The following is a 21,578-nucleotide window of genomic DNA, read 5'->3' on the forward strand; positions in this document are numbered from 1 at the left end:
GTTTACCATGATCACCTTCCTCTCTGAGCGTATTTCCACCTGTAATGCAGAAACTATCAAAAACACAACAGGAGGCACACCCTAGTGTTATCGCATGCAATTGTGGAATGATCTTGCTTATTCCCTCCAAGAAGCCGCCTCACTTTCTTTTAGGTTCTTCCATTCATTTTCAGTGGGTGCAGTAGTGAAAAATGATTAAACATGATCCAGCAGCTTATACACTCCCCATGATCCAGGTGTATGATCTTTCTCTTCTTCCACTGCATGGCAGAGCTCAGTAAAATGGCACCCATGTCTATATTACTCTGCATTTTTTTTTTTTTCCACTCAAACACTGAGAGGTGTGAGCAATCTTCCATCTGTGTATGACTGCTGCCTCGTTCACCGTCGTCTGTTTTCCTCTATGGATTAAAATATTTTCTTGCAAACGGCTGTCGCTGCGCTTCTTCTTCTTTTGGGCTTAAAGGCAGTTTGCATCCATAAAGTTGCATTACCGCCACCCGCCGGCCCCAGCCAGTCCACACCACTCGAAAGAAAGAAAAAAAGTAAGAAAGAAAGAAAGAAAGAAAGAAAGAAAGAAAGAAAGCAGGCTGTCACTGCTCTGTTCAACCAATTTGTCTCTTTCTTCCATTCCAGCCTCAGAGTAACTTCATTTTGCATTACTGATGCCGACTTTGATTCGATTCATTTGCAGCTTCGCAGCTCTTCAATCTCACCGGAGTCTGAAGCTCAAGTTGTACTCCAATCAATATATCTTCAGTACAGGCCGAGTGTGCCAACCTGTTCGCTCACTGCCATCGTTACTTTGCTTCTGATGACATTTGAATGCGACATGCGACAGCTAAGCAAACGATATATAGCTTTTTTTGTATGTATGCTTTTTAGTTTTTTGTTGTTTTTTTTTCAAAAATATATTTCAATCAAGTGTAAATACGATTGCTTGTGTTTTCCACCCATCATCTTCCCTAGTCTGTTCGGATAAAAGAAGAAGAAGCATGATTGCCTCATGATCAACGACTTGATTTTCAGAGAAGTCAAGCTGACTTTTGACCAAACACCCACAATCAATGCAGACCAGGCCACAGAGCAGAGCAGAAATTAAGCTCACTTGTTGAGCATCAATTCCCAATTTCGTTTCGTGTCATTGTGACATGTGTTCATCCTCATTGTGTGATTCAGTTTTCCTGATTGCTGATTAAGATCACTTTATGTAGCTGATCACCTTCATTTGTGAAACGATTTTTTTTTGTATCTTCAAAAATGATATTCTTTGGACGCATCATGTAGCAAGGTGATTCCAGAAAAGATAATTTCTATACTTGTTTGGGTCTGCTATTTAATATTGCTTTCTGACATATGCATGTTGTGTGTATTTGGCGATCTGGATTATTTCAGCAGGTTTGTTTGAACATTTCCATGTAATTGCGTTCACAAAATTTGTTGAACTTTGTTCAGCATTCCCCATGATGACTAAGCACTTTTATAGAGGGCTCATCTGAGAAAAGAGGGTTTTGTTTGATTCTGTTTTTCTTGTTTTTGCTCTCATTGTTGTGGGATCGGGCTTTTACTTCCATTTCTTATTTGTATTCTATTCTGATTATACAAGCACAAACAAATTGGGTTTCTGAGGGATCAGAGCATGACCAGGTTCTAATTTCCAATTTAAATCCTGTGCTGCTATTGCTTCATTGGGAACTACTCAGGGTGGCAGATGCAATGTGATTGTGCTCCCAAGCTTCCACACATTGTGCCAGTAAGAAAAAGCACAAGTCATCATACATGTTGGTAGAATGACACAAATTTGCAGTTGCAGTGAAACATGATCAGAACAAAAGACTAAACTACTTTCTTTTTGATAGTTAGTACAAAAGCCATCATGATTAACACCTATTTTGACTAAAGTATGTTTTTTTTTTGTTTGTTTCTTAGTTGTTTTTTTTATATCACAATGCTAATTTTACACATTCAGATTAGGGGCAATATTTGTTTTGTTTATTGCCAAGTTTAACTTTTTTGTTTGACTTGTTATTGAATTAATCAAATAATAATTTATGCATTCATTCTCTAAGCTTGTAAATTTCCTTATATTGTCCCACTCTGTATTAGGTCTAAAGCAGTAAAATCAAAATAAATATCATATTTCAACACAGTATTGAAATATCCAACTATTCTAGAGGATAAAAGTATGTAACTGTATGATTTATTTTGACTTAAACCACATTTTCCTTTGCTGCAGCTTCAATACATTCAGTTTGTTCATTGTTTAAGTGAAATGAGGTTTTATTAACCAGGGTTTGCATCCCTCCCCACTATCTCCCTGGCTGTCCTGTCTTTTAGTCTCCCTCTGTCCCCTCACATCAACCGGAACAGCAGAAAGCTGCCACCTCTGAGCTTGGTGCCACAGGTTTCTTCCTGCTAAAAGGGAGTTTTTCTTTTCTTGTTCATGTGGAATTGTTGGGTTTTTCTCTGTAAAAGTGCCTTGAAATGACTGTTATATTTTGCGCTATACAAATAGAATAGAATTCAATCTAAATATTACCGAGAGCGCGCTTGCTCTTCTATCATTGTACAAAACCAATAAAATAAAAAAAAATTGACAAAAATATAAATTAAACATCAAACTAAATATTTGCAACCAGAAAAATAGGTCACTCAATCTCAATAATTTGAATAACTGCATCATAAATCACAGACAGGACAGTACAAAGATTAAACACTAAACATTGAGAGTGTCTTTTTACAATAAACAGACGTCTGTGGGTTTTGAGTGGTTTCAAAGAGTCATTAGAAAATAGTAGTCGGTTTTTGAGTGCTCACATGTCCCTTGGTGACTACATATATATTTGTATACAGTATATACATTTTTTTGTAAATCAAACATCCTTGGGTGGTTACATTTCTTACTTCAATCGCAATGTCCTCTGGAAGTTTGAAAGCATCCACCTGAATTATAAAAATCACACGATCTGATCAGATATGCGAGACAAATTGTCCACGTTGTGTACTTGTGTTGACAGTGATTTCCGGCTGTCTGTGCTTGCTCTGGTCCTTGTCCTCTTTGTTTGCTCTTGGCGTTTCCCATAACAATGGCAAGAAAAGGCTGATTTAAACTCCCCACGAAATTTCCCTGGGGAACAAAAAAAAAAAAAAACAGAAAATCTATTTTTAGATTGTAAACCGCTGTTTTCCTTACCTCACAAACATTTTTCTTTAGAATCAGAATTTTGAGCAAAAAACTTCCATATTAAAGTATGCAACAAAAAGATCAGGAAATGTGTGCTTGGTACATTATGTTTTTGTTGTAGTATTTCCCCTTTCAAAAGGCCATATTTGTTAGGAACATGCATTTGTGAGATGAGCAGCTGAGATGCCAAATGTCTCCTCCCAATTGCAGATGAGTTTAATTGCTGTTACTATTGAGGTCTGTTGTGAGCTTCCGGTGCCCTTGGTGGTGTCAGTAACTCCTACAGAGGTCAGTTGGTGTTCATGCTTAAAAAAAAAAACCCACCATGGCACGTTAGACACATGTAGATGAGGCCCATGTGATAGGCAAACTGGGGTTTAACAAAATGTAGCGCGCATAATGGCGGGGTTGCAAGAGACGGACAGCAAAAGGCATCTTTAAGACCATTTCCTCAATCTGACAGTGCTGAAGAACCAGAAATAATCTTCTACAAATTAGCAGTCAAGGTTGGCAGCAAAACATATTACCCACAGCTCTTAGTCCAGACAATGTGGAACAGACTGCTCACAGTCATTTTTCTGGTCTCATCGAGCTGCCAGGATATTTATCATGACAGCCAATCACCATCAGGTCTGTTTAGGCCGGTCTCAACCTGAACATGAACAGTTGGAGGAACAGTACGTTTAGCAATTATTCTGTCCACAGCCCTTTGATTATAGAGTCAAAGTGCAGAGAAGATGTACAGAATGCTTTGCTGACTGCTGCACTGATAGAATAACATATTCTGTGGAAGCAGTGTGATAATATGATATATAATATGATATATAATATATGATAATATTCCTCACTGATTTATAACCACTGGCAATTCTATGTATCCACAGTCTGTGACCAAACTTCTCCTGGAGAAAACAATTTGGCAGAGAATATTTATTTGTTGTTATAACCCACATACTCCGTTCCTTCACTCATTCCACAAATGCATGTCCTTTACAAATGGAGGAATTAATCAATTTCAGTACTATTGGCAAATGAATGTGGTTAAAAAGCCATTAATACTCAAAGTGGTTTTAAACAAGAGTATCTTCTACCTTTACTTGAGTATATTCTTACAGTACTTTACTTGTAAAAAATGTCAAAACATTTGTGATGATCCAAATCTTGGTCTTTTATTATTATGTGTGCGTGAGCAACAAATCCTCAGATTCCACATCTGATTTAAAGCACTTCGCTGTATGGCTGTTACCACACTGTTCACTAGAGGGCAGTAGTAAACTAATACAACTAATCTTAGAGACGAGGCAGGAGAAAACTTACCACTGAGGAAATTGTAGATGATAGGATTTGCTGCACTGTTGGCGTATATAAGCCAGTGTGAGAAAGTGAACCATGCATACACGGTCTCTCTGTCGTTGGTGTTCTTGAAAGTCCCAAAAACTCTGCAAGTGATGAGTGACAGGGTAATTGTTACCAAGTTAATCATATTTTGCATTCACACTAAATTGAAAGCAACAGTTGAGACTCAGTTGTTGGTATCAGTATGTGTTAACCGCAAAGCTGACCTGAGATAAGAATGAAAAATGTGACTTATGTGCAACCGTCTTTACCGCTTCTCTTTGATTTGAGTGTGAGTGCGGAAGCTTCAAGGCTTGTGGTATTATTACCTTTTCATGACATTGAGCACGCTGATTGGCAGGTAGCAGAGAGCAAAAACAAAGAGCACCACCATCAGCATGCGAGCGGTCTTCCGTCGGGCTCTGATCTGTTTGATCTCAGCACAAACGGTGCTGGTCTTCACTCTCACAGACTCTCCCGGCCCTGCAGTCGGCGCAGAGCACTGGAACGACCTCCACTTCCTCTGCATCACTGATGTGCTGCCAGGAATCTGTTGATTCAACAGGTGTATGCATTAGATGCAGTCAGCTTGACGTCCTAAGATCTGGTCTGTCGCCTTTGTGGAATACACACCTGTTGACACCACAGCTTGTGACATATCTGAATGTACGCCAGGACCATAAGACACAATGGTGCAAAGTAAGTGACAATGAAGAAACAGGTGTGATACACCCTTGGGTAGATCTCATCTGTTAAAAGACCAAAGAGCAAAGTTTACAGTATGTCAATAGGAAATACAAAATGGAACAATTTCCTCATTCATCACAGACGAAATTCATTGAAAGTCAGTTTCAGGACTTTTCTTTATAGAGTTTGAATTTCCTCCCTATGTGGGTTTTTCTTAAGATCACATCAGCAATAGACATGTTTGGTGCAGACCAAAGAAAACATTTCAGCTCAAGAGCCTCACAGGGATTGCGAGCTTGCAATCATCGATTCAGCTGTAAATCCTGCATCACATCAAAAAGAGCCAAAAGATTATATAAGCCCAATAGTGCCCAAAAGTTGAGGTTGAACACGAATTCCATCTTTTGATAGGATGATGATTTGATTTGATTATGCTCAAGAAGTGCTATGCAGAAAATGCCAGAGGTTTATAGAAGATTGTTAGGAAAACAAAACTATTGATAACAAGGTACACGTGTAAAAATCCTCAGACAATTTTACATTTGAGCTGATGTCACAACCGTGTGGACTGTAATCCAAAGCACACAAAAGAAGGCATACTTACTCTTTATACAGGCAGGTAATTTGTGTGTTCATTTTTAAGTTGACTACTCCTTCAACTCTATTCCAAAATACAGCTATGCTTGCTGGTTTGAATATGAGTAAAATGAATTAAATCTTCTTGGTGAGTGATCTCACATATCCCCGGTCTAATATTCAGGGTAATTCCTGAAGTACTTAACAAACCTTGAATCACAAAGTCATTTCTCATTTGTTTTTTTTCTTTTATTCCTCAGCAGCGATGAAGGTTGTGACTGAATTGATTTGACAGTTTAGTGAAAGTCTTCCCCGCTGTCGCTCTCCATCCAGCAACATTTCCATTATTGCATTTACATAGATAACAGTAAGATGAATAAATGAACCAATCAGTGTTCAAACATATCAAATCAATGACTCGTTTTAATAACTGTTAGCATAATGAAGAAATCTCATAAAACATTAATTATCCAATAAACCTGATGGGCTCATAAGAGCACCAACTGAAACAAAATCAATTAAAAACAAAGCCTTGTCATTTCAAGTAAACTCTAACATATATAAATAATTTTAAAGCAAAACAAAATGAAATACATCAGGGGAAGTGATGACATTTTAAAAAAGGCAATTTATTCTGACTTCATCATGTTCTACAATCAGTTTGCATGATATACTTGATATACAATGTTTTCATATGTTTGAGGAAGACTTGAGAAAACCCACCTCCCCAATGTTCGTCGCACACTGTGAACAGGCTGGTCTTGTTTCTGAGTTCAGGCAACAGGCTGCTGCACTCCATCACCACAGCTTGAGGGATCATGATGATGCATGACACCACCCAGATGACCACGATGCTCTTGCGAGCTCTTTTGGCCGTGCTCTTGAACATCAGTGGGTGGCAGATAGCATACCAACGGTCCTGGGCGATGCAACTCAGTGTAAGGACAGATACGGAAACCGAGATAGTCTGTGGATAAATAGAGAAACACGAGTGAACAGGAGAGAATAATCTTTCTTATTGTACTCAGAATATACTAACACAGCGTGGGGATATAATGGGGACACTAAACATGAACAGCATGACTGGCATGACTTTATATATATATATATATATACAGTATATATATATATAAGTCAATCTATTCTCAGTTGAGCTGGAGCAGCACAAAGACAAGATTCTCACTGATATCAAGTGAGAACCAAGGTGAATCCAGCCTTAAATGATGGTGTCAGAAATGCTATTGTGGGAAGGTATGCACTGACTTTTATCTACCGCTGTATTTCCATGTCCAGTGTCAATCACGGGACCAGTAGTTATATTCATTGAAATATAATACAATGCAAGACTTTAATCTTTCAGAAGGTCAAATGCCTACTGAGCTACTAGGAAAGAGAGCCTGGTGAAAATTGAAAGGGGTTTTCTAAAAGGGCAAACGGAAGGGGATCTGGGTTTGAGAGAAGACTTGCTGGAATCAGTCCATGTATCAAATACCCCAAAATCAAACTAAGCTATTGGGAATCAGATAAATAAGTAACAATATAAATAATTAAATAGCGACGCGTCAAATCATATACTCATATCGAACATCATATAGATCTGAAAAGAGGATCAGACAGAAAAAGTCTCTTTTTAGATATTTAATGTTTATAAATGAATAAAACAAAAACGGAATAAGAATAAGGATAAGAATAAGAATAAGACATTTCAAAAATGTAATCATGATTCCTTCTCAAAAAGGAACAAACAATGCTGAAAAAAGGGGCATCTGCTTTCCCGTCAAATTTCCCTCTGCCACTGCGCCTACATTAAAGTTCCGCCGTTTGAAAACCACTTGAATAAATTAAAGGTTTTGACACTGCCGGGGCGACCACAATAATCTTCTTCAGAATGTCTATTGTCTCTTTGATGGAAGGCAGTCTACGCCTACCACTATCTAAATTACAGGCCATTCTTGCACTACACAACACTTTCTAGGCGGCCAGGCTATAGCAGATAAAGTGAGATGATAATCTGTTGAAATGCACCAACATTAGATGTTTCCTTTTGATACCTGACTTCTTCTGATGGCAGTGTGTTTATTGAGTTCAATAGGTTGGAAATGGTTGGACGGTCGATGAGTGTCATCAGTTCAAAACAGCGGTGTTGATTGTATGAGAAGGTTCAAAATATTTGTCATATATGTAATAATATATGTCAGAGGTTATTATGCAAAACATAATGCAAACGAAAAAGTCAACAAATAATATAATGAAGTTACAACCAACCATGAAACAATCTTACTGAGTTCTCTGAGATGTTCAAAAGCATGTATAATAGTACAAATAATAGGACGGAATTATCTGCATAAACACAATCAAAGTGGAATGAAAATTGCCAGACGTTAAAACTAAAATCCAATAGTAGATCTCTGGGCTCGTATTCATCAAGCTTCTTCGAATTACTCCTAAGAACCATGGGAACGGTTGACTTGTGAGTAAAGAAATTCTCCGCTGAAAGCTGCACTTTAAAGTTAGTGATCAAGCGTCATACTAGCACTTTCAGAGAAGTGTAGGATTTAATCTTAAGTGTCACTCTCAGAGCTGAATTATGACAGTACTACGTGCTGTAAATGGAGTTTGAGGTGACGTCACTTCAGTGTCCATAGAATTACCAATCACGGAAGAATAAAGAAATATCTTAGAAATGTTTAAATGTACAATGGGAGTGAATATTTTGACAATAATCTATAAAATAATACAAAACATATTGTTTCCTGATCTTTTTTTTTTTTTTTTAAACACGACTTTTGTGGTGGGGCGACAGAGGGGAGGGAACGAGAAAGAGGGGGGTGGAAGATATGCTTACAAAGCGATGACACGGCGATAATTAAATAAAGGTAAGCGAAAAGAAATCTAATGATTTGCTCATGGTGAAAAAAAATCAACATGGAAAAAAACAAAGAAAACATCAAAGGTTTCACACTGTGCTCATCCTGTGGAAATGGTGGAAAAGGTTTGCTTTTGAAATCGCATGAATAAAAGACAACAAAAGCATGCGTGTTTTGGTTTGTATTCATACAACATTTACAAGTCAAAAGGTTTCAATCATTTTACAGGGTTCCCAGCAATTTGAAAATGCAGATGCAAAGGTCACCGCTTACCTGCAGATAGGGGACGACTTTGCAAAGAGTGTTTCCAAAGAACCAAGTCTCCGTGATGTCAACAACCAGACTGGCAGGCAGGCAGATGATCGTGACCAACACGTCAGCCAGAGACAGATTCACTATGAAGTAGTTGGTTACGGTGCGCATGTGACGGTTTTTCCACACTGCAAAACAGACTGACAGTGACGCACAATCAAATACGGCTCAGCGACGTTAAACCCACGGTGCAGTACACTCGGTAAAATCAGCGAATCAGTCGTGTTAATCGAAGAGCCTGAATCATTCAGAAGTCTAAATAGTGACACAAAATATAATTGTGATTTCTTATACAGCAGATGGGATGAATGAGAAGGTGAGTTACACACATTTGCTTTATGTCATCATGTGCATGCCTGTGTGTGTGTGTGTGTGTGTGTGTGTGTGTGTGTGTGTGTGTGTGTGTGTGTGTGTGTGTGTGTGTGTGTGTGTGTGTGTGTGTGTGTGTGTGTGTGTGTGTGTGTGTGTGTGTGTGTGTGTGTGTGTGTGTTAGTGCTATAATGACAGTCCATATCAACACAGGTGATAGTAAGGTATTACATTTCAACACCGTCGAGGTTTCATAAACTTGATAAAAGTCGACCGTGTGGAACTTTGCTAATTCATACTCCCACGTGAAATAAGCCTTGTTGCAGTTTCAGGGCAATGTGCAAAATGATTTAGGAGGTGGGCGGTGAAACTATTTTGACAATGAAAAACACTTAAAGCCTCTGAGCTCCGTAGGAAGTGACTTTTAATCAGGAGAAGCTATTTTAACTGCAAATGAAGTTCGACACCTAACTTTACGAACATTTTTTTTTAAGGCCAGATTGAAAGTTTTTAGAGCATGAATGACACAAGGTGTAACCTGAGGTATCCTGAAATGTCATGGTTCAACTTAATCACCAATGCTTTCAGTTTATCTACAACTCAAAGTTATTCCAGGGGCCTAAAACAGCCTTGTTCAATCCCAATGAGGCCATTTAGTTTTAATGGAGCACCAAAAAACACAGCATGTGCAAAGAACATTTGGAAATTGTTTACAGGTAATGCAACAAACTCCTTTTCACAAAACTACACTTAAAAGGCCTGATCAGAAATCAGGTCTCCAACCAGGTTTTTCTGTAGACTAAGGCCAGTGCATCAAGGTTTCTGTTGTCATCAGTGTGCATGAAATCACACACTCATCCTCTCAGTCTGGGTTTGATTCAAATGCTACTTTACCAACAATGAAGATTACTCGCTTTTACTGCTGTATTACTACAGGCACTTTTGCCATCTGCTTTTCAGTTCTGGCCTCAGTGAGACATTAATTTTTACTGAAACAATGCAACTCCCCAGTGGAAAGATAAACAAACGGTTACTTTTCTGAAATAATGATTTCAAAAAATCCTGTAAATGTAAAACTACCCGTCTGTTTCACACAGCTGATTTACAGCATACCATCATCAAGGCAAGCTTTTAAATCCAGGTGGCTTCCTGGGCTCTACAGTTTCAGTGTGTGTTTGATATATCAACAATGATATATCGTTTCGCAAGAGCGATCATTTCAGAAGTTTGTTTTGCACAAACCCTTTCTCTTCCATCCAATCAATTCAACCTGGAAGACCGACATCCATCCAGTCATCGCTCTTCTTCAGGCAGTCAATCCTCACTGCAGATTGTCTCTGCCGCAGCTAATCATCGCCCAGGTTCTCTCTCTTAATCCTTCTCGTTCACCACGCTACCCGCCTTGTTCTGCAAACTTTTCTTCCCGCTCGGGGGAGTTTTCCCTTTCCGAAGTTGCTCATGCTTGCTCATGTGGATCTGTTGGGTTTCTCTCAGTTTAAAAAAATAGCACCAAGAAATGACTGTCGTGTTTGGTGCCACATACTTAAAGTCAATCGAATCGAAGTGTCCACACTCTGGGGAGAAGCCTAATCCCATAGATTATCGTGCCCTTGCATTCACGCCATCGATTCACTGTGTTCCGCTGTGGTCCAAGCGCCAAATAACTTTCATAACTAATAAAGTTCTGCTAATGCGTCTCTGTTTCTGTCAGTCTTTGCTTCTTAACCCATCGAGGACACACATTCTGCCAAACTTCCAATCATGATGTACAACAATCACTCAGCAGAGACACTGGTGCTACTCTCACACAATCTCACTATCCGAAGAGAGACTTAAAGGTCTGTGATATAACACATTAAAAATGACAGGTCAGCTGTTAGAGAAAGGTCAGAGAACAAGCTCAGTGTGTCTTGGAAACACAATAGTTTGGATGATTGGGGCCCATTAAGCTTCCATGAAAACAAAGACACACTCACTAAAGATGACATCATGAACAATAATAAAAATGTAGTAAATACAAATTACACAATAATCCATTTTTGTCTCAATCTTTGCTCTTTTCAAATAGTAATTATAAATGCTGACGAAGCTCAGAACTTTGCATGTCAATCGGACTAAACTAAAAGAGGCTTGATTCACACAGGGAAGGCTTTTTTGTCTGCTTTGACATCCTCTTTTTACACCTGATTGTTGAACACAACATAAGAGATGATGATTGCCTGACCTAAAAGCTGAAATAGATGTGTGAGGCATATCAATCAAAAGCTCAGTGCACACCCACAAAGTCCAGGCTATTCCTGGCACCCGTCACTTCACTCCTTTGTGTTTTCAGCCCTCTGGGATTTCAGCTCTGTTGACTGATGTCACGTTCAAAAGTGTAAAGCAACTTCATATTTACATTTATTTGACTCCCCTAGGATGCCACCATCCCTTTATAATTGCTTATGTAATACAGTAGCGCTGCGGCGGTTTACATAAGAAAGATGAAAAGCTGATGCGGTGTCTGAAACTTCATAGAGATATTTCTGAGGACATTAATGATGAAGAGCTGTGAAGTTGCCATATCTTAAACTGTTAAATTTACAATCAAAGTTTGATTGCAGGGTATAATAAATAAAGATTATAAAACAACCATAATAACTCAGCTAATGACTCATTAAAATGTATTGATTATCTAAGTGATCAAGCCTTTTGCACAGAAATCTAGAAAGAACTCAATACATAATACTTTCTTGGTTTTCACATTAATAGTTGAGTCATGTTTTTTGGAAAGATGTACATCAATTGCTTCTTTTTGTTAATTTTTTTTGTGTGTGTGTCTTCGCACACAGGTACAGGACGGAGCTAAAACCAGTGACACAAACCAGATGCAACCTCATCCCTCAAAACTACACAGGAAGGATGAAGTGACATATTGCTTTTAATTTCTGGAGGAAACCGCAGGGCAGAATAGGACTACTGCAATAAGAAGAAGAAGAAGAAGAAGAAGAAGAAGAAGAAGAAGAAGAAGAAGAAGAGGAAGAAGAAGAACATATTTTTAAATAATAACACACATCACTGCTGTTCCTAGTTTGTCCACTAGGTGATGCACTGTTCATAAAAGTAAAAGTTGATGTCAAAAACTGATCAACAGACAGGATTGATGCTCATGGCTCAGAGAACATTGATACTCGCCATTTTTCTTGAGTGAAACAGTATTAATATCAAAAAATATGCCATTGGAGGAACTTTTGAAAACATACACGCTTAATACAGAAAAATAAAATTGGGATTTTGAGAAGGAACAGCACTTTTTCTATATGGAAACACTGTGGCTGGTTAGATTTTAGATTTGAGGTTGCGAATTAAAAAGCCTTGCTCAAACCTAAGTTGCTCAACAGGCTATTTTTGTCCTTCACTTCAATGATCCATCCCATGTCAGGTCAGACCAGTTGGCTGCATCGTGTAACTTTTTAAAGCGTCAAAGAATTTGACAAAAAACAACCAGAAATGCACAAAACAATAAAACAGCATGCACAATGTCATCTTTAAGATTGTTTGATTGTAAAATTAGGCAAACCTATTGCTAAATTAAATTAATGCAAATTGATGAATGGCTGGAGTTATTGATGAACAACAAATTGAAAATAAATGCCACAATCTTAGAGGGTTTGACTGAGGACTGACTGGATGGCTTAATATCATTTAATTATTATTTATTCAGTTAATGTAAAATAATATGAATTATCTTGTTGCTGAAATGTTCAATACAAATCAAGTTTCCTTGACTTCCCACCCATAAATATGGCTTTATTTAAATGGTACATAATGCACCATCCAAATGTAAGTGTCAAAGAGTTTCTGATATTACGTCTTAACCTATTGTGCTTGTATTTGATGTGAGATGTATATTGCTGTTCCATGAATGTACAATTTTCTCCACATGTGCACCACAATATAGCTTTCAGGAGCTGTGCTGGGGAAGCAAAACACTTCTATTAATACACATACATATAGAAAGAAGGGTAATACATAAAACCATAAGAAAAGCCTTGTGAATGAGGCGGCGGATGATTTAATGAGCCCATGGAAAAAGGTTTGATTGTCTGAGAGTCAATAAATAGGGTGTTATCAGGTTATGGCCATGCTTGGCAATAAAAGCAGCAAACTGACATACATATACGAATGAGGCATGAATAAAGCAACGTTGACCTGCCTGGACAAGACAAGCCCACTGGTTCTCGTTATGAAGTCAAATATATGCAACTGACTGCTGTGAAAGGGAAGAGTGCAACGAGTGTACGAGCAGTTTTATGCATGATGAACCTCTAAATTAACATTCAGATACATTCTTTTATATACTGTTTGCTGCTTGAAGATAATTTAGCTGATAAATCAATGTACAAATTTTTAAAAAACGTTTTCAAATGTCCATTAATCTTTGTAACTCCGTCGTGAATACCGACACAAAGCAAGCAAGTTATTAAATTAAATTATTCAAAAATATGTGGGCTTGTACAACCTTGGTTTGATTTCATATTTCATAACGGGAATAAGTAATCAGCAAAGAATTAAGTAGATACTGTCACACATCCTGTTTTGAAAGGATGAAGTCTTTCAGTTTAGTCTGCAGAAGTTTGTGAAAACTCAACTGATAGATGACCAGCTACTTCCCTTTCCCACCAAGTTGATATCCTGTGGACAAGGTGTCAAAAGTATTATGAAGAACTCGTCTGGGTGAACAGCAACATTAGGTCAACGTGTTTGGGTTCAAGTTTGCATTCGCTTTTTGATCAACGTGCAGCTCTCCAAACCCCACTATCGTCGTTTCACCAGTCAGAAGTGTTTGTCTGAGTGGTAGTTTTGAGCAAACTGCCATCAAATTCTCTTTGTGTTGTCCAAAAATCAAACCTGACCGGCCCGAGGCCGACACATCTTTTCTCTCCTCCAGTAACAGCAGGTTGATGGAAGAGTAGATTGATCTTCAGTGACTTGCCTTTGTTCTCTCTATTGTCGACCTCTTCAATCAAATCCCACTCGCTGCTCACTATTGCCCCGATGTCCCATTACTGATTATGTCAAGGCACTGTGGAGAATACAGTCTCAAAGCCATTTCAAGAAATCAAAACACCAATATAAAATTATTTTGAACCATGACATATCACCTTGAAGTGAACATTACAGCAAGCAACTGTGTAAACAAACATGTTTGTGAGAAACTGACAAAAGCCCTTTTTCATATTAAGTGGTTGATTAGGTGCCCCCTTTTGAGTATTCCCTCATCGATATACCCGAAGAAGATAGAGATATCTATAAGAAACACTTACATTAGTCGGGAATAATACTGAGCAGTTTACAGCGGTTTCTATGGACATTTCCAACCTATCCCTTGCCAAAGCAGCTGTCCCAGCATGCTTCAATCCACCTCCATTGTCCCTGTGCCAAACGACTCCAGCCCAACATGCCTGAATGACTACCGCCCTGTAGCACTCACACCCATCACAATGAAATGCTTCCAGGAACTGGTTCTGGCACACCTAAAGGACTGTCTCCCACCCACACTGGACCCATACCAGTTTGTCTACCACAGGAACGGGAGCACAGAGGACGCAGTAACACATCTAGACAATAAAAACACAAAATGCCAGAATATTATTTGTTCATTTTAGATCAACATTTAACACTGTTATCCCCTCTAACTTGGTCATCAAGAGTGGGGACCTGGGCGTTACCAACAACCTCTGGGACTGGGCAATACATTTTCCGACCAACAGGCCACATGGCATGTTAGGTCAGGACACACCTGCTCCTCCACCATCACACTCAACCCAGGCGTACCACAGGGCAGCGTGCTGAGCCCATTCCTTTACTCCCTCTTTACCCACAAGTGCAGGTCTGTGCATGGAGCCGATACAGTGATACGCATGGTGATCGCCGCCTCATCAGCCACAACGATGAGACAGCCTACAGGTAGGAGGCGCATCATCTGGCCGCTTGGTGCGAGGGCAATAACTTACTAATTAATACCAACAAAACAAAGGAGCTCATCGTGGACTTCAGGAAGGACAGGTGGAGACAGCACAGTCCCATCCACATCAATAGAGCGGCTGTGTGGCGCAACTCCAGTTCAAATTCCTCATGATTCCCGTTTCAGATGACCATGCTTGATCCAACGACTCCTCCAGCCTGGTCCGGAATGCTCACCAATGTCTCTTTTCTTGAGGACATTGCAGATGCACCATCTGTCCTCAGTCATACTCAAGAACTTCTAGCACTGTGGGATGGAGAGAATCCTGACCAGCTGGGTCCTGTAGTCCTGTATTTAGTCTATATTCTAAATATAAAATTGCACTTCTGGAATGGAAGCCAAACAACTTTTCATTCCTCTGTACTTGTGTATTGCACACGTGTAAAGAAAATGAATTTGAATCCTGATCCTAATCACAAAATTAACCGTCTGTTGATTCTGGTAGACGTACAGTACGCATGATTTCACAATGGAAGGAGTTCAACAGGAAACACCGGTGTTGCCATCAAAGCTCTACAGTTTTAATAGGCTCATTAATTCAGCTGAATCCCTGCAAAGGATGAAAATGTTCCCTGTGTATGTTTTTTCACAAAGGAAGTATTTTTATAGTCATGAATAAACTTGTGGATAAAGTACTTCCGAGGTTATGTAAAGTGTTATTTAATTAAATGAATAATTTAAGACGAACATGAGTGTCCTCGGATTCATTTGTAGCTGCTAAATCCTGACTTGATTTTGTAGCATCATAAATTACATCTCATGAAAATAATTAACACTTTAAGGAGCCAAAGAATGGATTTAGCTACTTCTGAAACTTAAGGCCTGACTTACAAATAATCATGAATAAAGTGCATGCTCACGCAAATAAATTGTGCTTCCCGTTTGTGTTTTTTGCGTGAGATCAACTAAAATATAAGTCGTTAAATCATTTAAACCACGAGTTACATCATGCTCAAGTTGGAGTAATCAAACAATGTTAATGTTAACATTGTTTAAGTTTGCTGTGCTCCATCCATTTGATCGCGTGTGAGCCCGTCAAGCACTAAGCAAAACTTGAGACTATGGAGTTGGATGTATTGGTGAAGGAAATTATCAAACATCAGAGCATTAAAGCAAAAATGTGTATTTTCCAGACTTCAAATCACCTGTTTTTTTGTTGTTGTTTGGCTGGTCATATACAGTATAAGAAGTGTGACGCATATCAACATGTGCCGGTACATACCATCTCGTACCAGTAGATGTCACTCTGAAAACATTCTGCTACAATACTTTCGCAAACCTCAATTATTCCCAAAAGCTGAGTGCAGCGAAAATGATCAAATATCCAGTAGAAAATGGAAACAAAGCAAATGACAGAGATGTGTTAAACTTGTGAGGGTCTGGTGAAAAGCAGAGAAAGAGGCAGCTGCTGATGTGAAGCACAATGACCAGAACAAATTCACTGATTTCCTCAAACGTCAGATAATGATTGAAGAATATCGATGATGCAGTTACACGTTATACGTAGTACCACATATATATGATTCTTTGCTCTGCATGACACAGATGAGAGCAAAATAAGGGATTCCTGCACGATGGCGAAGTCTAAGAAGAGGCACAATGCAGAAAATATCTTATTATATATACCACAAATAAAAGTCATTGAGAAATGCTTCGCTCAAAAGAAACAGCTTTTCAAACGAATTTAGAAAAATGCTTTTTTAATACATTGTGAATTTTCTTGTATTTCGTACATGAATATATATTAACACAAATTCATCCCAGTATTTTGCACAATCTTGAACACACACCCAAGATTCCCTGTTCATGAAGACAATTGGGTAAATCAACAGTGTCATACTTAATTCTTAGTGCCCCCAGTTGGTGAATCAGCTCCCAATATTTACAATTATTAACAATTATTATCAGGCGCAACGCAGCATTATCATTGGCTCACTGGCAGAGACCCGTTCATTGTGCATGTGGTTTTAGATAATCCACTGTAGATGCAAGCAACACTGCACAGTCAGTCACACACAGGACACAGATGCACACAACACTTGAGTCACAGTGTGACGTGACAGCATGAAGGCCCGCCACGCAGGGTGCAGTCAGAGCCACTTCACCACATTTACCACAAAGACCAACATCTGATGGCATCGCTAACTGCTAACAAAGCTAAAGGAGGAACAGATGCACCTGAGGGAAACCCTGAAAAGCGAAATCAATAGATAGATGTAGCTCTATTTGGGCTGGAAAAAAGCTATAAATATGTTGCACAAATTGATCCTCAACCCACTTTGGGTCGTGATCTATGGATTGAAAAAGGCTCCCTTATAGCATTGACATTCAAACCTTGGTACAAGTACCACCAATGGGGATGAGAGATCTCTCTGGTGGTGCTTGTATGAAATTCACATTCTTTGATTATGAAATTATTTTTGATAATTTCTAAGATTAGAGAGTCAGAACAAAACAGAATACATTTAGAACAAAAAGGGAAAAAAAATCATATTGAAGTATGAAAGTCATTTACGAGATGAAGAACAGTTTCATTTCCGGGCTTGTTGTGTATTCAAAGTAAAAAAAAAAAAAAAAGAGGTCCTAGATCTTGTTCGGGTAAGTTTATATATTTGTGATGATGCTCATAGGAGTAAACATGTCTCCTCTGTGATTTGTGCATAGAAGATTTAGGTAAACTTCCATGACTGTGTGTTCAGGTTGGTTATAGTGGCGGTCCAGGTGGTAAATACGATAAAAATATTAAGAATTGCGGCCCTAAATCATTTGTTTTACCTGGAAATGGTACTTAATATATGAACACAAGCAATTACTTGACACATTTTTTGAGCTAATTAGTATTACAATTTGGTGAAATGTCACGAAGGGCATTGAGCATAAAAACAAAGATATTTTTCCACATTTGAAGGATGTAACACTTATGATTTAAAAGGTTTGTATATTTGAGGAGCTTAACCAGAAACGACAATATCCACAAATGTATTAACAATATCAGCTGTCACATTATTTTTCAATTAATTTGTGATCACGGTGCTGAATAGATGACCTTCTTTAAGACTTTGACAGAGGGTGAGTTTCCTACACAGTCTGATGACATGCACCAAGAGTTAATTGTTTCCCCTGTGAAATCAATACTTTCTTATCTCCTCTCATCTCAGCATATCATGTCTTATCTTATCTTCTGAATCAATTGATACGATATCCAGTTTGTAGGGGAATACGCCAACGTCCTGTTGACATTCAGTTGTTTAAACAACTCCCATGATCTCTCATGATCAAGTGTCTACTCTCAGGGGTAAGCTATTCCCAATAATGAGAAACGGAAACAGATATGAACTACTGATTCAATGCTCAATGGAGTTCAGACAAAGTAAATTAGTTGGTGGTTTGGAAAAGAAATATAACCTGGCAGCAATCCAGTAAAAGAGACAGACCCAAACAGACTCGGCAAAGAAAACCAAGTGGAAAGTGAGCCAATGATAGAGCGGACTTACTCATGCAGTCCACCAGTATTCAGTTTGTTTGATGAGAACTAAAGTAAGACCCAGTAAACTGTATGAGTAGGTGGACAAAACCCTTAAACTAATTGTCATGTTTCTAAATCAAGTTAAAAGAAAAATACTAATAAAGGTCACCTTGTTATGAAAAGTGGGGAAAAAAACATACTTAATTCACAACACATTTGTCTTATTTGAAATAGAATCAATATCTGAACGAGGCTATCAGACAGGGCTTCCCGAGCTTTACAGAGCGTGTCACTATCAGATACAAAGCAATGACCAATGCTGAATACCAATATGGGAAGGAAACAAAAACACATCCTGCTAATCGGTTCACAAAATAGTTTTTATAGGAAATCATGGCAGCACATGACCAATTTTTTTAATGATTAAAGTGGAGTCATAAGTGTTTTTTTAGAGATATAAATGATCTGACAGTAGTTTGCCTTTTTAAAAATAATAAAGAAAAATGCACCACGAAACTGCTGACTGTTGAAGTGCTTTTATATATAATTTAGATTTTTTTTTTTCAATGTTCCATGCTATATTTTATTTATACACTCAAACATATTGGTGTTTTGTTGTTTGTTTCCATGTATTTGATATTCACTGTCTCACCCCTTTTGCTTCCATAAGGTTGCCTTGTGTCTAGTGTATAAATTTGTAGTTTATTCAGTTTTGACTTAGTTTTTTGTTATTTCCTTGCTTTGCACTGTTTAACTCTTACCATTCTACTATTACACAAATCCCGATATTGCTACTTTTATCAATTTGTTTGTGATTTCCTTGATACCATTGTACCTTGAAACACTGATAATCCAGGATATTATGTTTACATTTTGGATGTGGAAAAATCCGCATGGGGAGTGCTTACAAGAGAATGTGACTTATTATAGTTCAGTGGTTATGTGGTCGCATTGCATCTTCTGCAGGTGATTCAATGAGATGTAACTTAAAAATGCTGTTTGAGATTCAGTCATTGCTCAGGAAGCCAAAGCAGCAGAGATGATAGTGCAAAAGATAGAAAGACAGACACACAGGGACAATTGAGGTCAGTGTCTCAAATTATGAACTCGATATAATCTGGAGAAATCCTCAGTTTGTTCTTATCAGTTCCTGACATAAAGGTGTGCTGTGAGCAGCTGGTGGCTGCCACGGACAGATACATAAACCAGCTTCAAAGACCTCTTTGATCCGTTTTGTAAATGAGCGATGTATATCGCTAAAGCCAAGGAAACACACAGTGTGTATCTCTGGTCACCAGCTGATGGTCAAATTGTTGGTCCCTCTGTAAATGGTCACTGGGGAGTCTCTTTCCAGTAGCACCCATTAAAAAGGAAACGTTCAACAGATATGACTTTTTTTTTTTACATGTACATATTTTTCATTTACATTGCTTTTTTTTTTTTTTTAACACAAAACAATTTATCAAAGTGGAAATTATTGTTTTGAAATCACTTAAATATCTCTTGCAGGGATGTTTTAATTGAGTGCTGATTTGGCTGAGTTGTCTGAAGCTTATCAATTTAAACTTATCTGAAGCAACAGCACAGTGCACTTGACTGTTGTATGTGGTGCTAAATAAAACTGAATGGATGAAATGAATGCCACACGTGTTTACTCACACTGTGAAACAAGCGGTTCTGTTTGCACAGAATTTCTCTTCAAACACATTTGTGAGTGTTAAATTAAGGCTGCAGTCTCCTCGAGAGTGAGTCGAGATGTGCCTCGTCCTTCTTATCCTTTTCCATCATTTGATGCGTCCATCACCCGAGATTACTTAAAGTTAAAGAAATAAATTACACTCCTAACACAGTACCATTACACTGTGCTTCACTTTCAGCAAAACGTCCCTTCGTCTTACAAAAAAAAAAACAATTAAAATTGATGAAAGTGTGCAGTTTCCCCTATTATTTGCAATACCTATTACGCATGGATGCGTAAGAGAGGGAAAAGACGAGCAACTTACCAAGAGAATTTCCAATGAGTGACACGAAAAACACAATAATGTAGCCCACAATGAGAACCCACTCGTACTGCTTGGGGTGCAGATACTCCCTCCAGATGTATCTCAGAAGTTCATCATCGTCATCCACGTTGGGGTGCACATTTAACTCCGTGCTGTTTCCCGCATGTGCCGCAGCCGAGCATTGCTCGCAATCCAAATTGCCTGTGATCCCAGACATGCTTCGTGGTGTTTCACGCCTGCCTGTTATAAATTGTGTGCCTGCCAGTGAAGGGCTGACAGAGAACTAGGACGTGGCACCGCTTGTGCGATATGAGCGCGCTTCCCTGGAACTAGTCGGTGTGACGCTGATTCCACATCAGTGTCCGTGCGCACCGTGCGCAACGCAACAGCAGCAGGGTCAAACACCACTAACATCTGCATGTGGTAAACTCTAAACCAGGAAACGCAATCTCACAGCACACCTATCCAGAGGGAAAAAAAGAAATCACTCGGTATTATAAATATACTTGATTTATTTTACCTTCTCTGATCTAAAAAAAAAAAAAAGATTAAAGCTTCTATAAAGGCTTTAGGGTCCAATATATTATGTTTGGGTGCTTTAAAAAAACTGTCAGTTCTAGACCAGCTTTGGAAGGGCAGCAAGGCTGGAGACGGTTGCTTATAAAGACAACATGTGTGAAAGGGTTAAAAAAAAAAAAAAAGGAAGCAGAAGAAGAAGAAGAAGAAGAAGAAGAAGAAGAAGAAGAAGAAGAAGAAGAAGAAGAAGAAGAAACAAAAATAAGCCAATAATGTGACAGTTTTATGGGAGACTTAAATCATTTGACTCAGTTAC

General features: G+C 38.5%; 1 protein-coding gene across 1 annotated transcript; it reads right to left on the minus strand.

The window, feature by feature from the left end:
• Window positions 1-1,940: 1,940 nt before the first annotated feature.
• hcrtr2 (hypocretin (orexin) receptor 2) lies at window positions 1,941-21,171 on the minus strand. Its single transcript, XM_080481004.1, has 7 exons — window positions 20,747-21,171; window positions 8,923-9,101; window positions 6,506-6,749; window positions 5,153-5,268; window positions 4,849-5,069; window positions 4,502-4,623; window positions 1,941-3,127 (listed from the first exon to the last, which is right to left on the minus strand). Exons 1-7 carry the CDS (start codon window positions 20,961-20,963, stop codon window positions 2,958-2,960), a joined length of 1,269 nt encoding a protein of 422 aa, XP_080337130.1. The 5' UTR covers window positions 20,964-21,171; the 3' UTR covers window positions 1,941-2,957.
• Window positions 21,172-21,578: the final 407 nt, after the last annotated feature.

The sequence above is a fragment of the Lipophrys pholis genome, assembly GCF_963383615.2.
Source record: "Lipophrys pholis genome assembly, chromosome: 15".
NCBI lineage: Eukaryota > Metazoa > Chordata > Actinopteri > Blenniiformes > Blenniidae > Lipophrys > Lipophrys pholis.

Bases quoted from the DNA above. Each gene is read 5' to 3' on its own strand.
- hcrtr2 (XM_080481004.1), bottom strand. From the start codon at position 20,963: ATGTCTGGGATCACAGGCAATTTGGATTGCGAGCAATGCTCGGCTGCG. The intron at 6,750-8,922 runs GTAAGCGGTGAC...ATTTATCCACAG, and splicing joins AAGTCGTCCCCTATCTGCAG to ACTATCTCGGTTTCCGTATC. The intron at 3,128-4,501 runs GTAAGTTTTCTC...TTTGTTCCCCAG, and splicing joins CATCTACAATTTCCTCAGTG to GGAAATTTCGTGGGGAGTTT.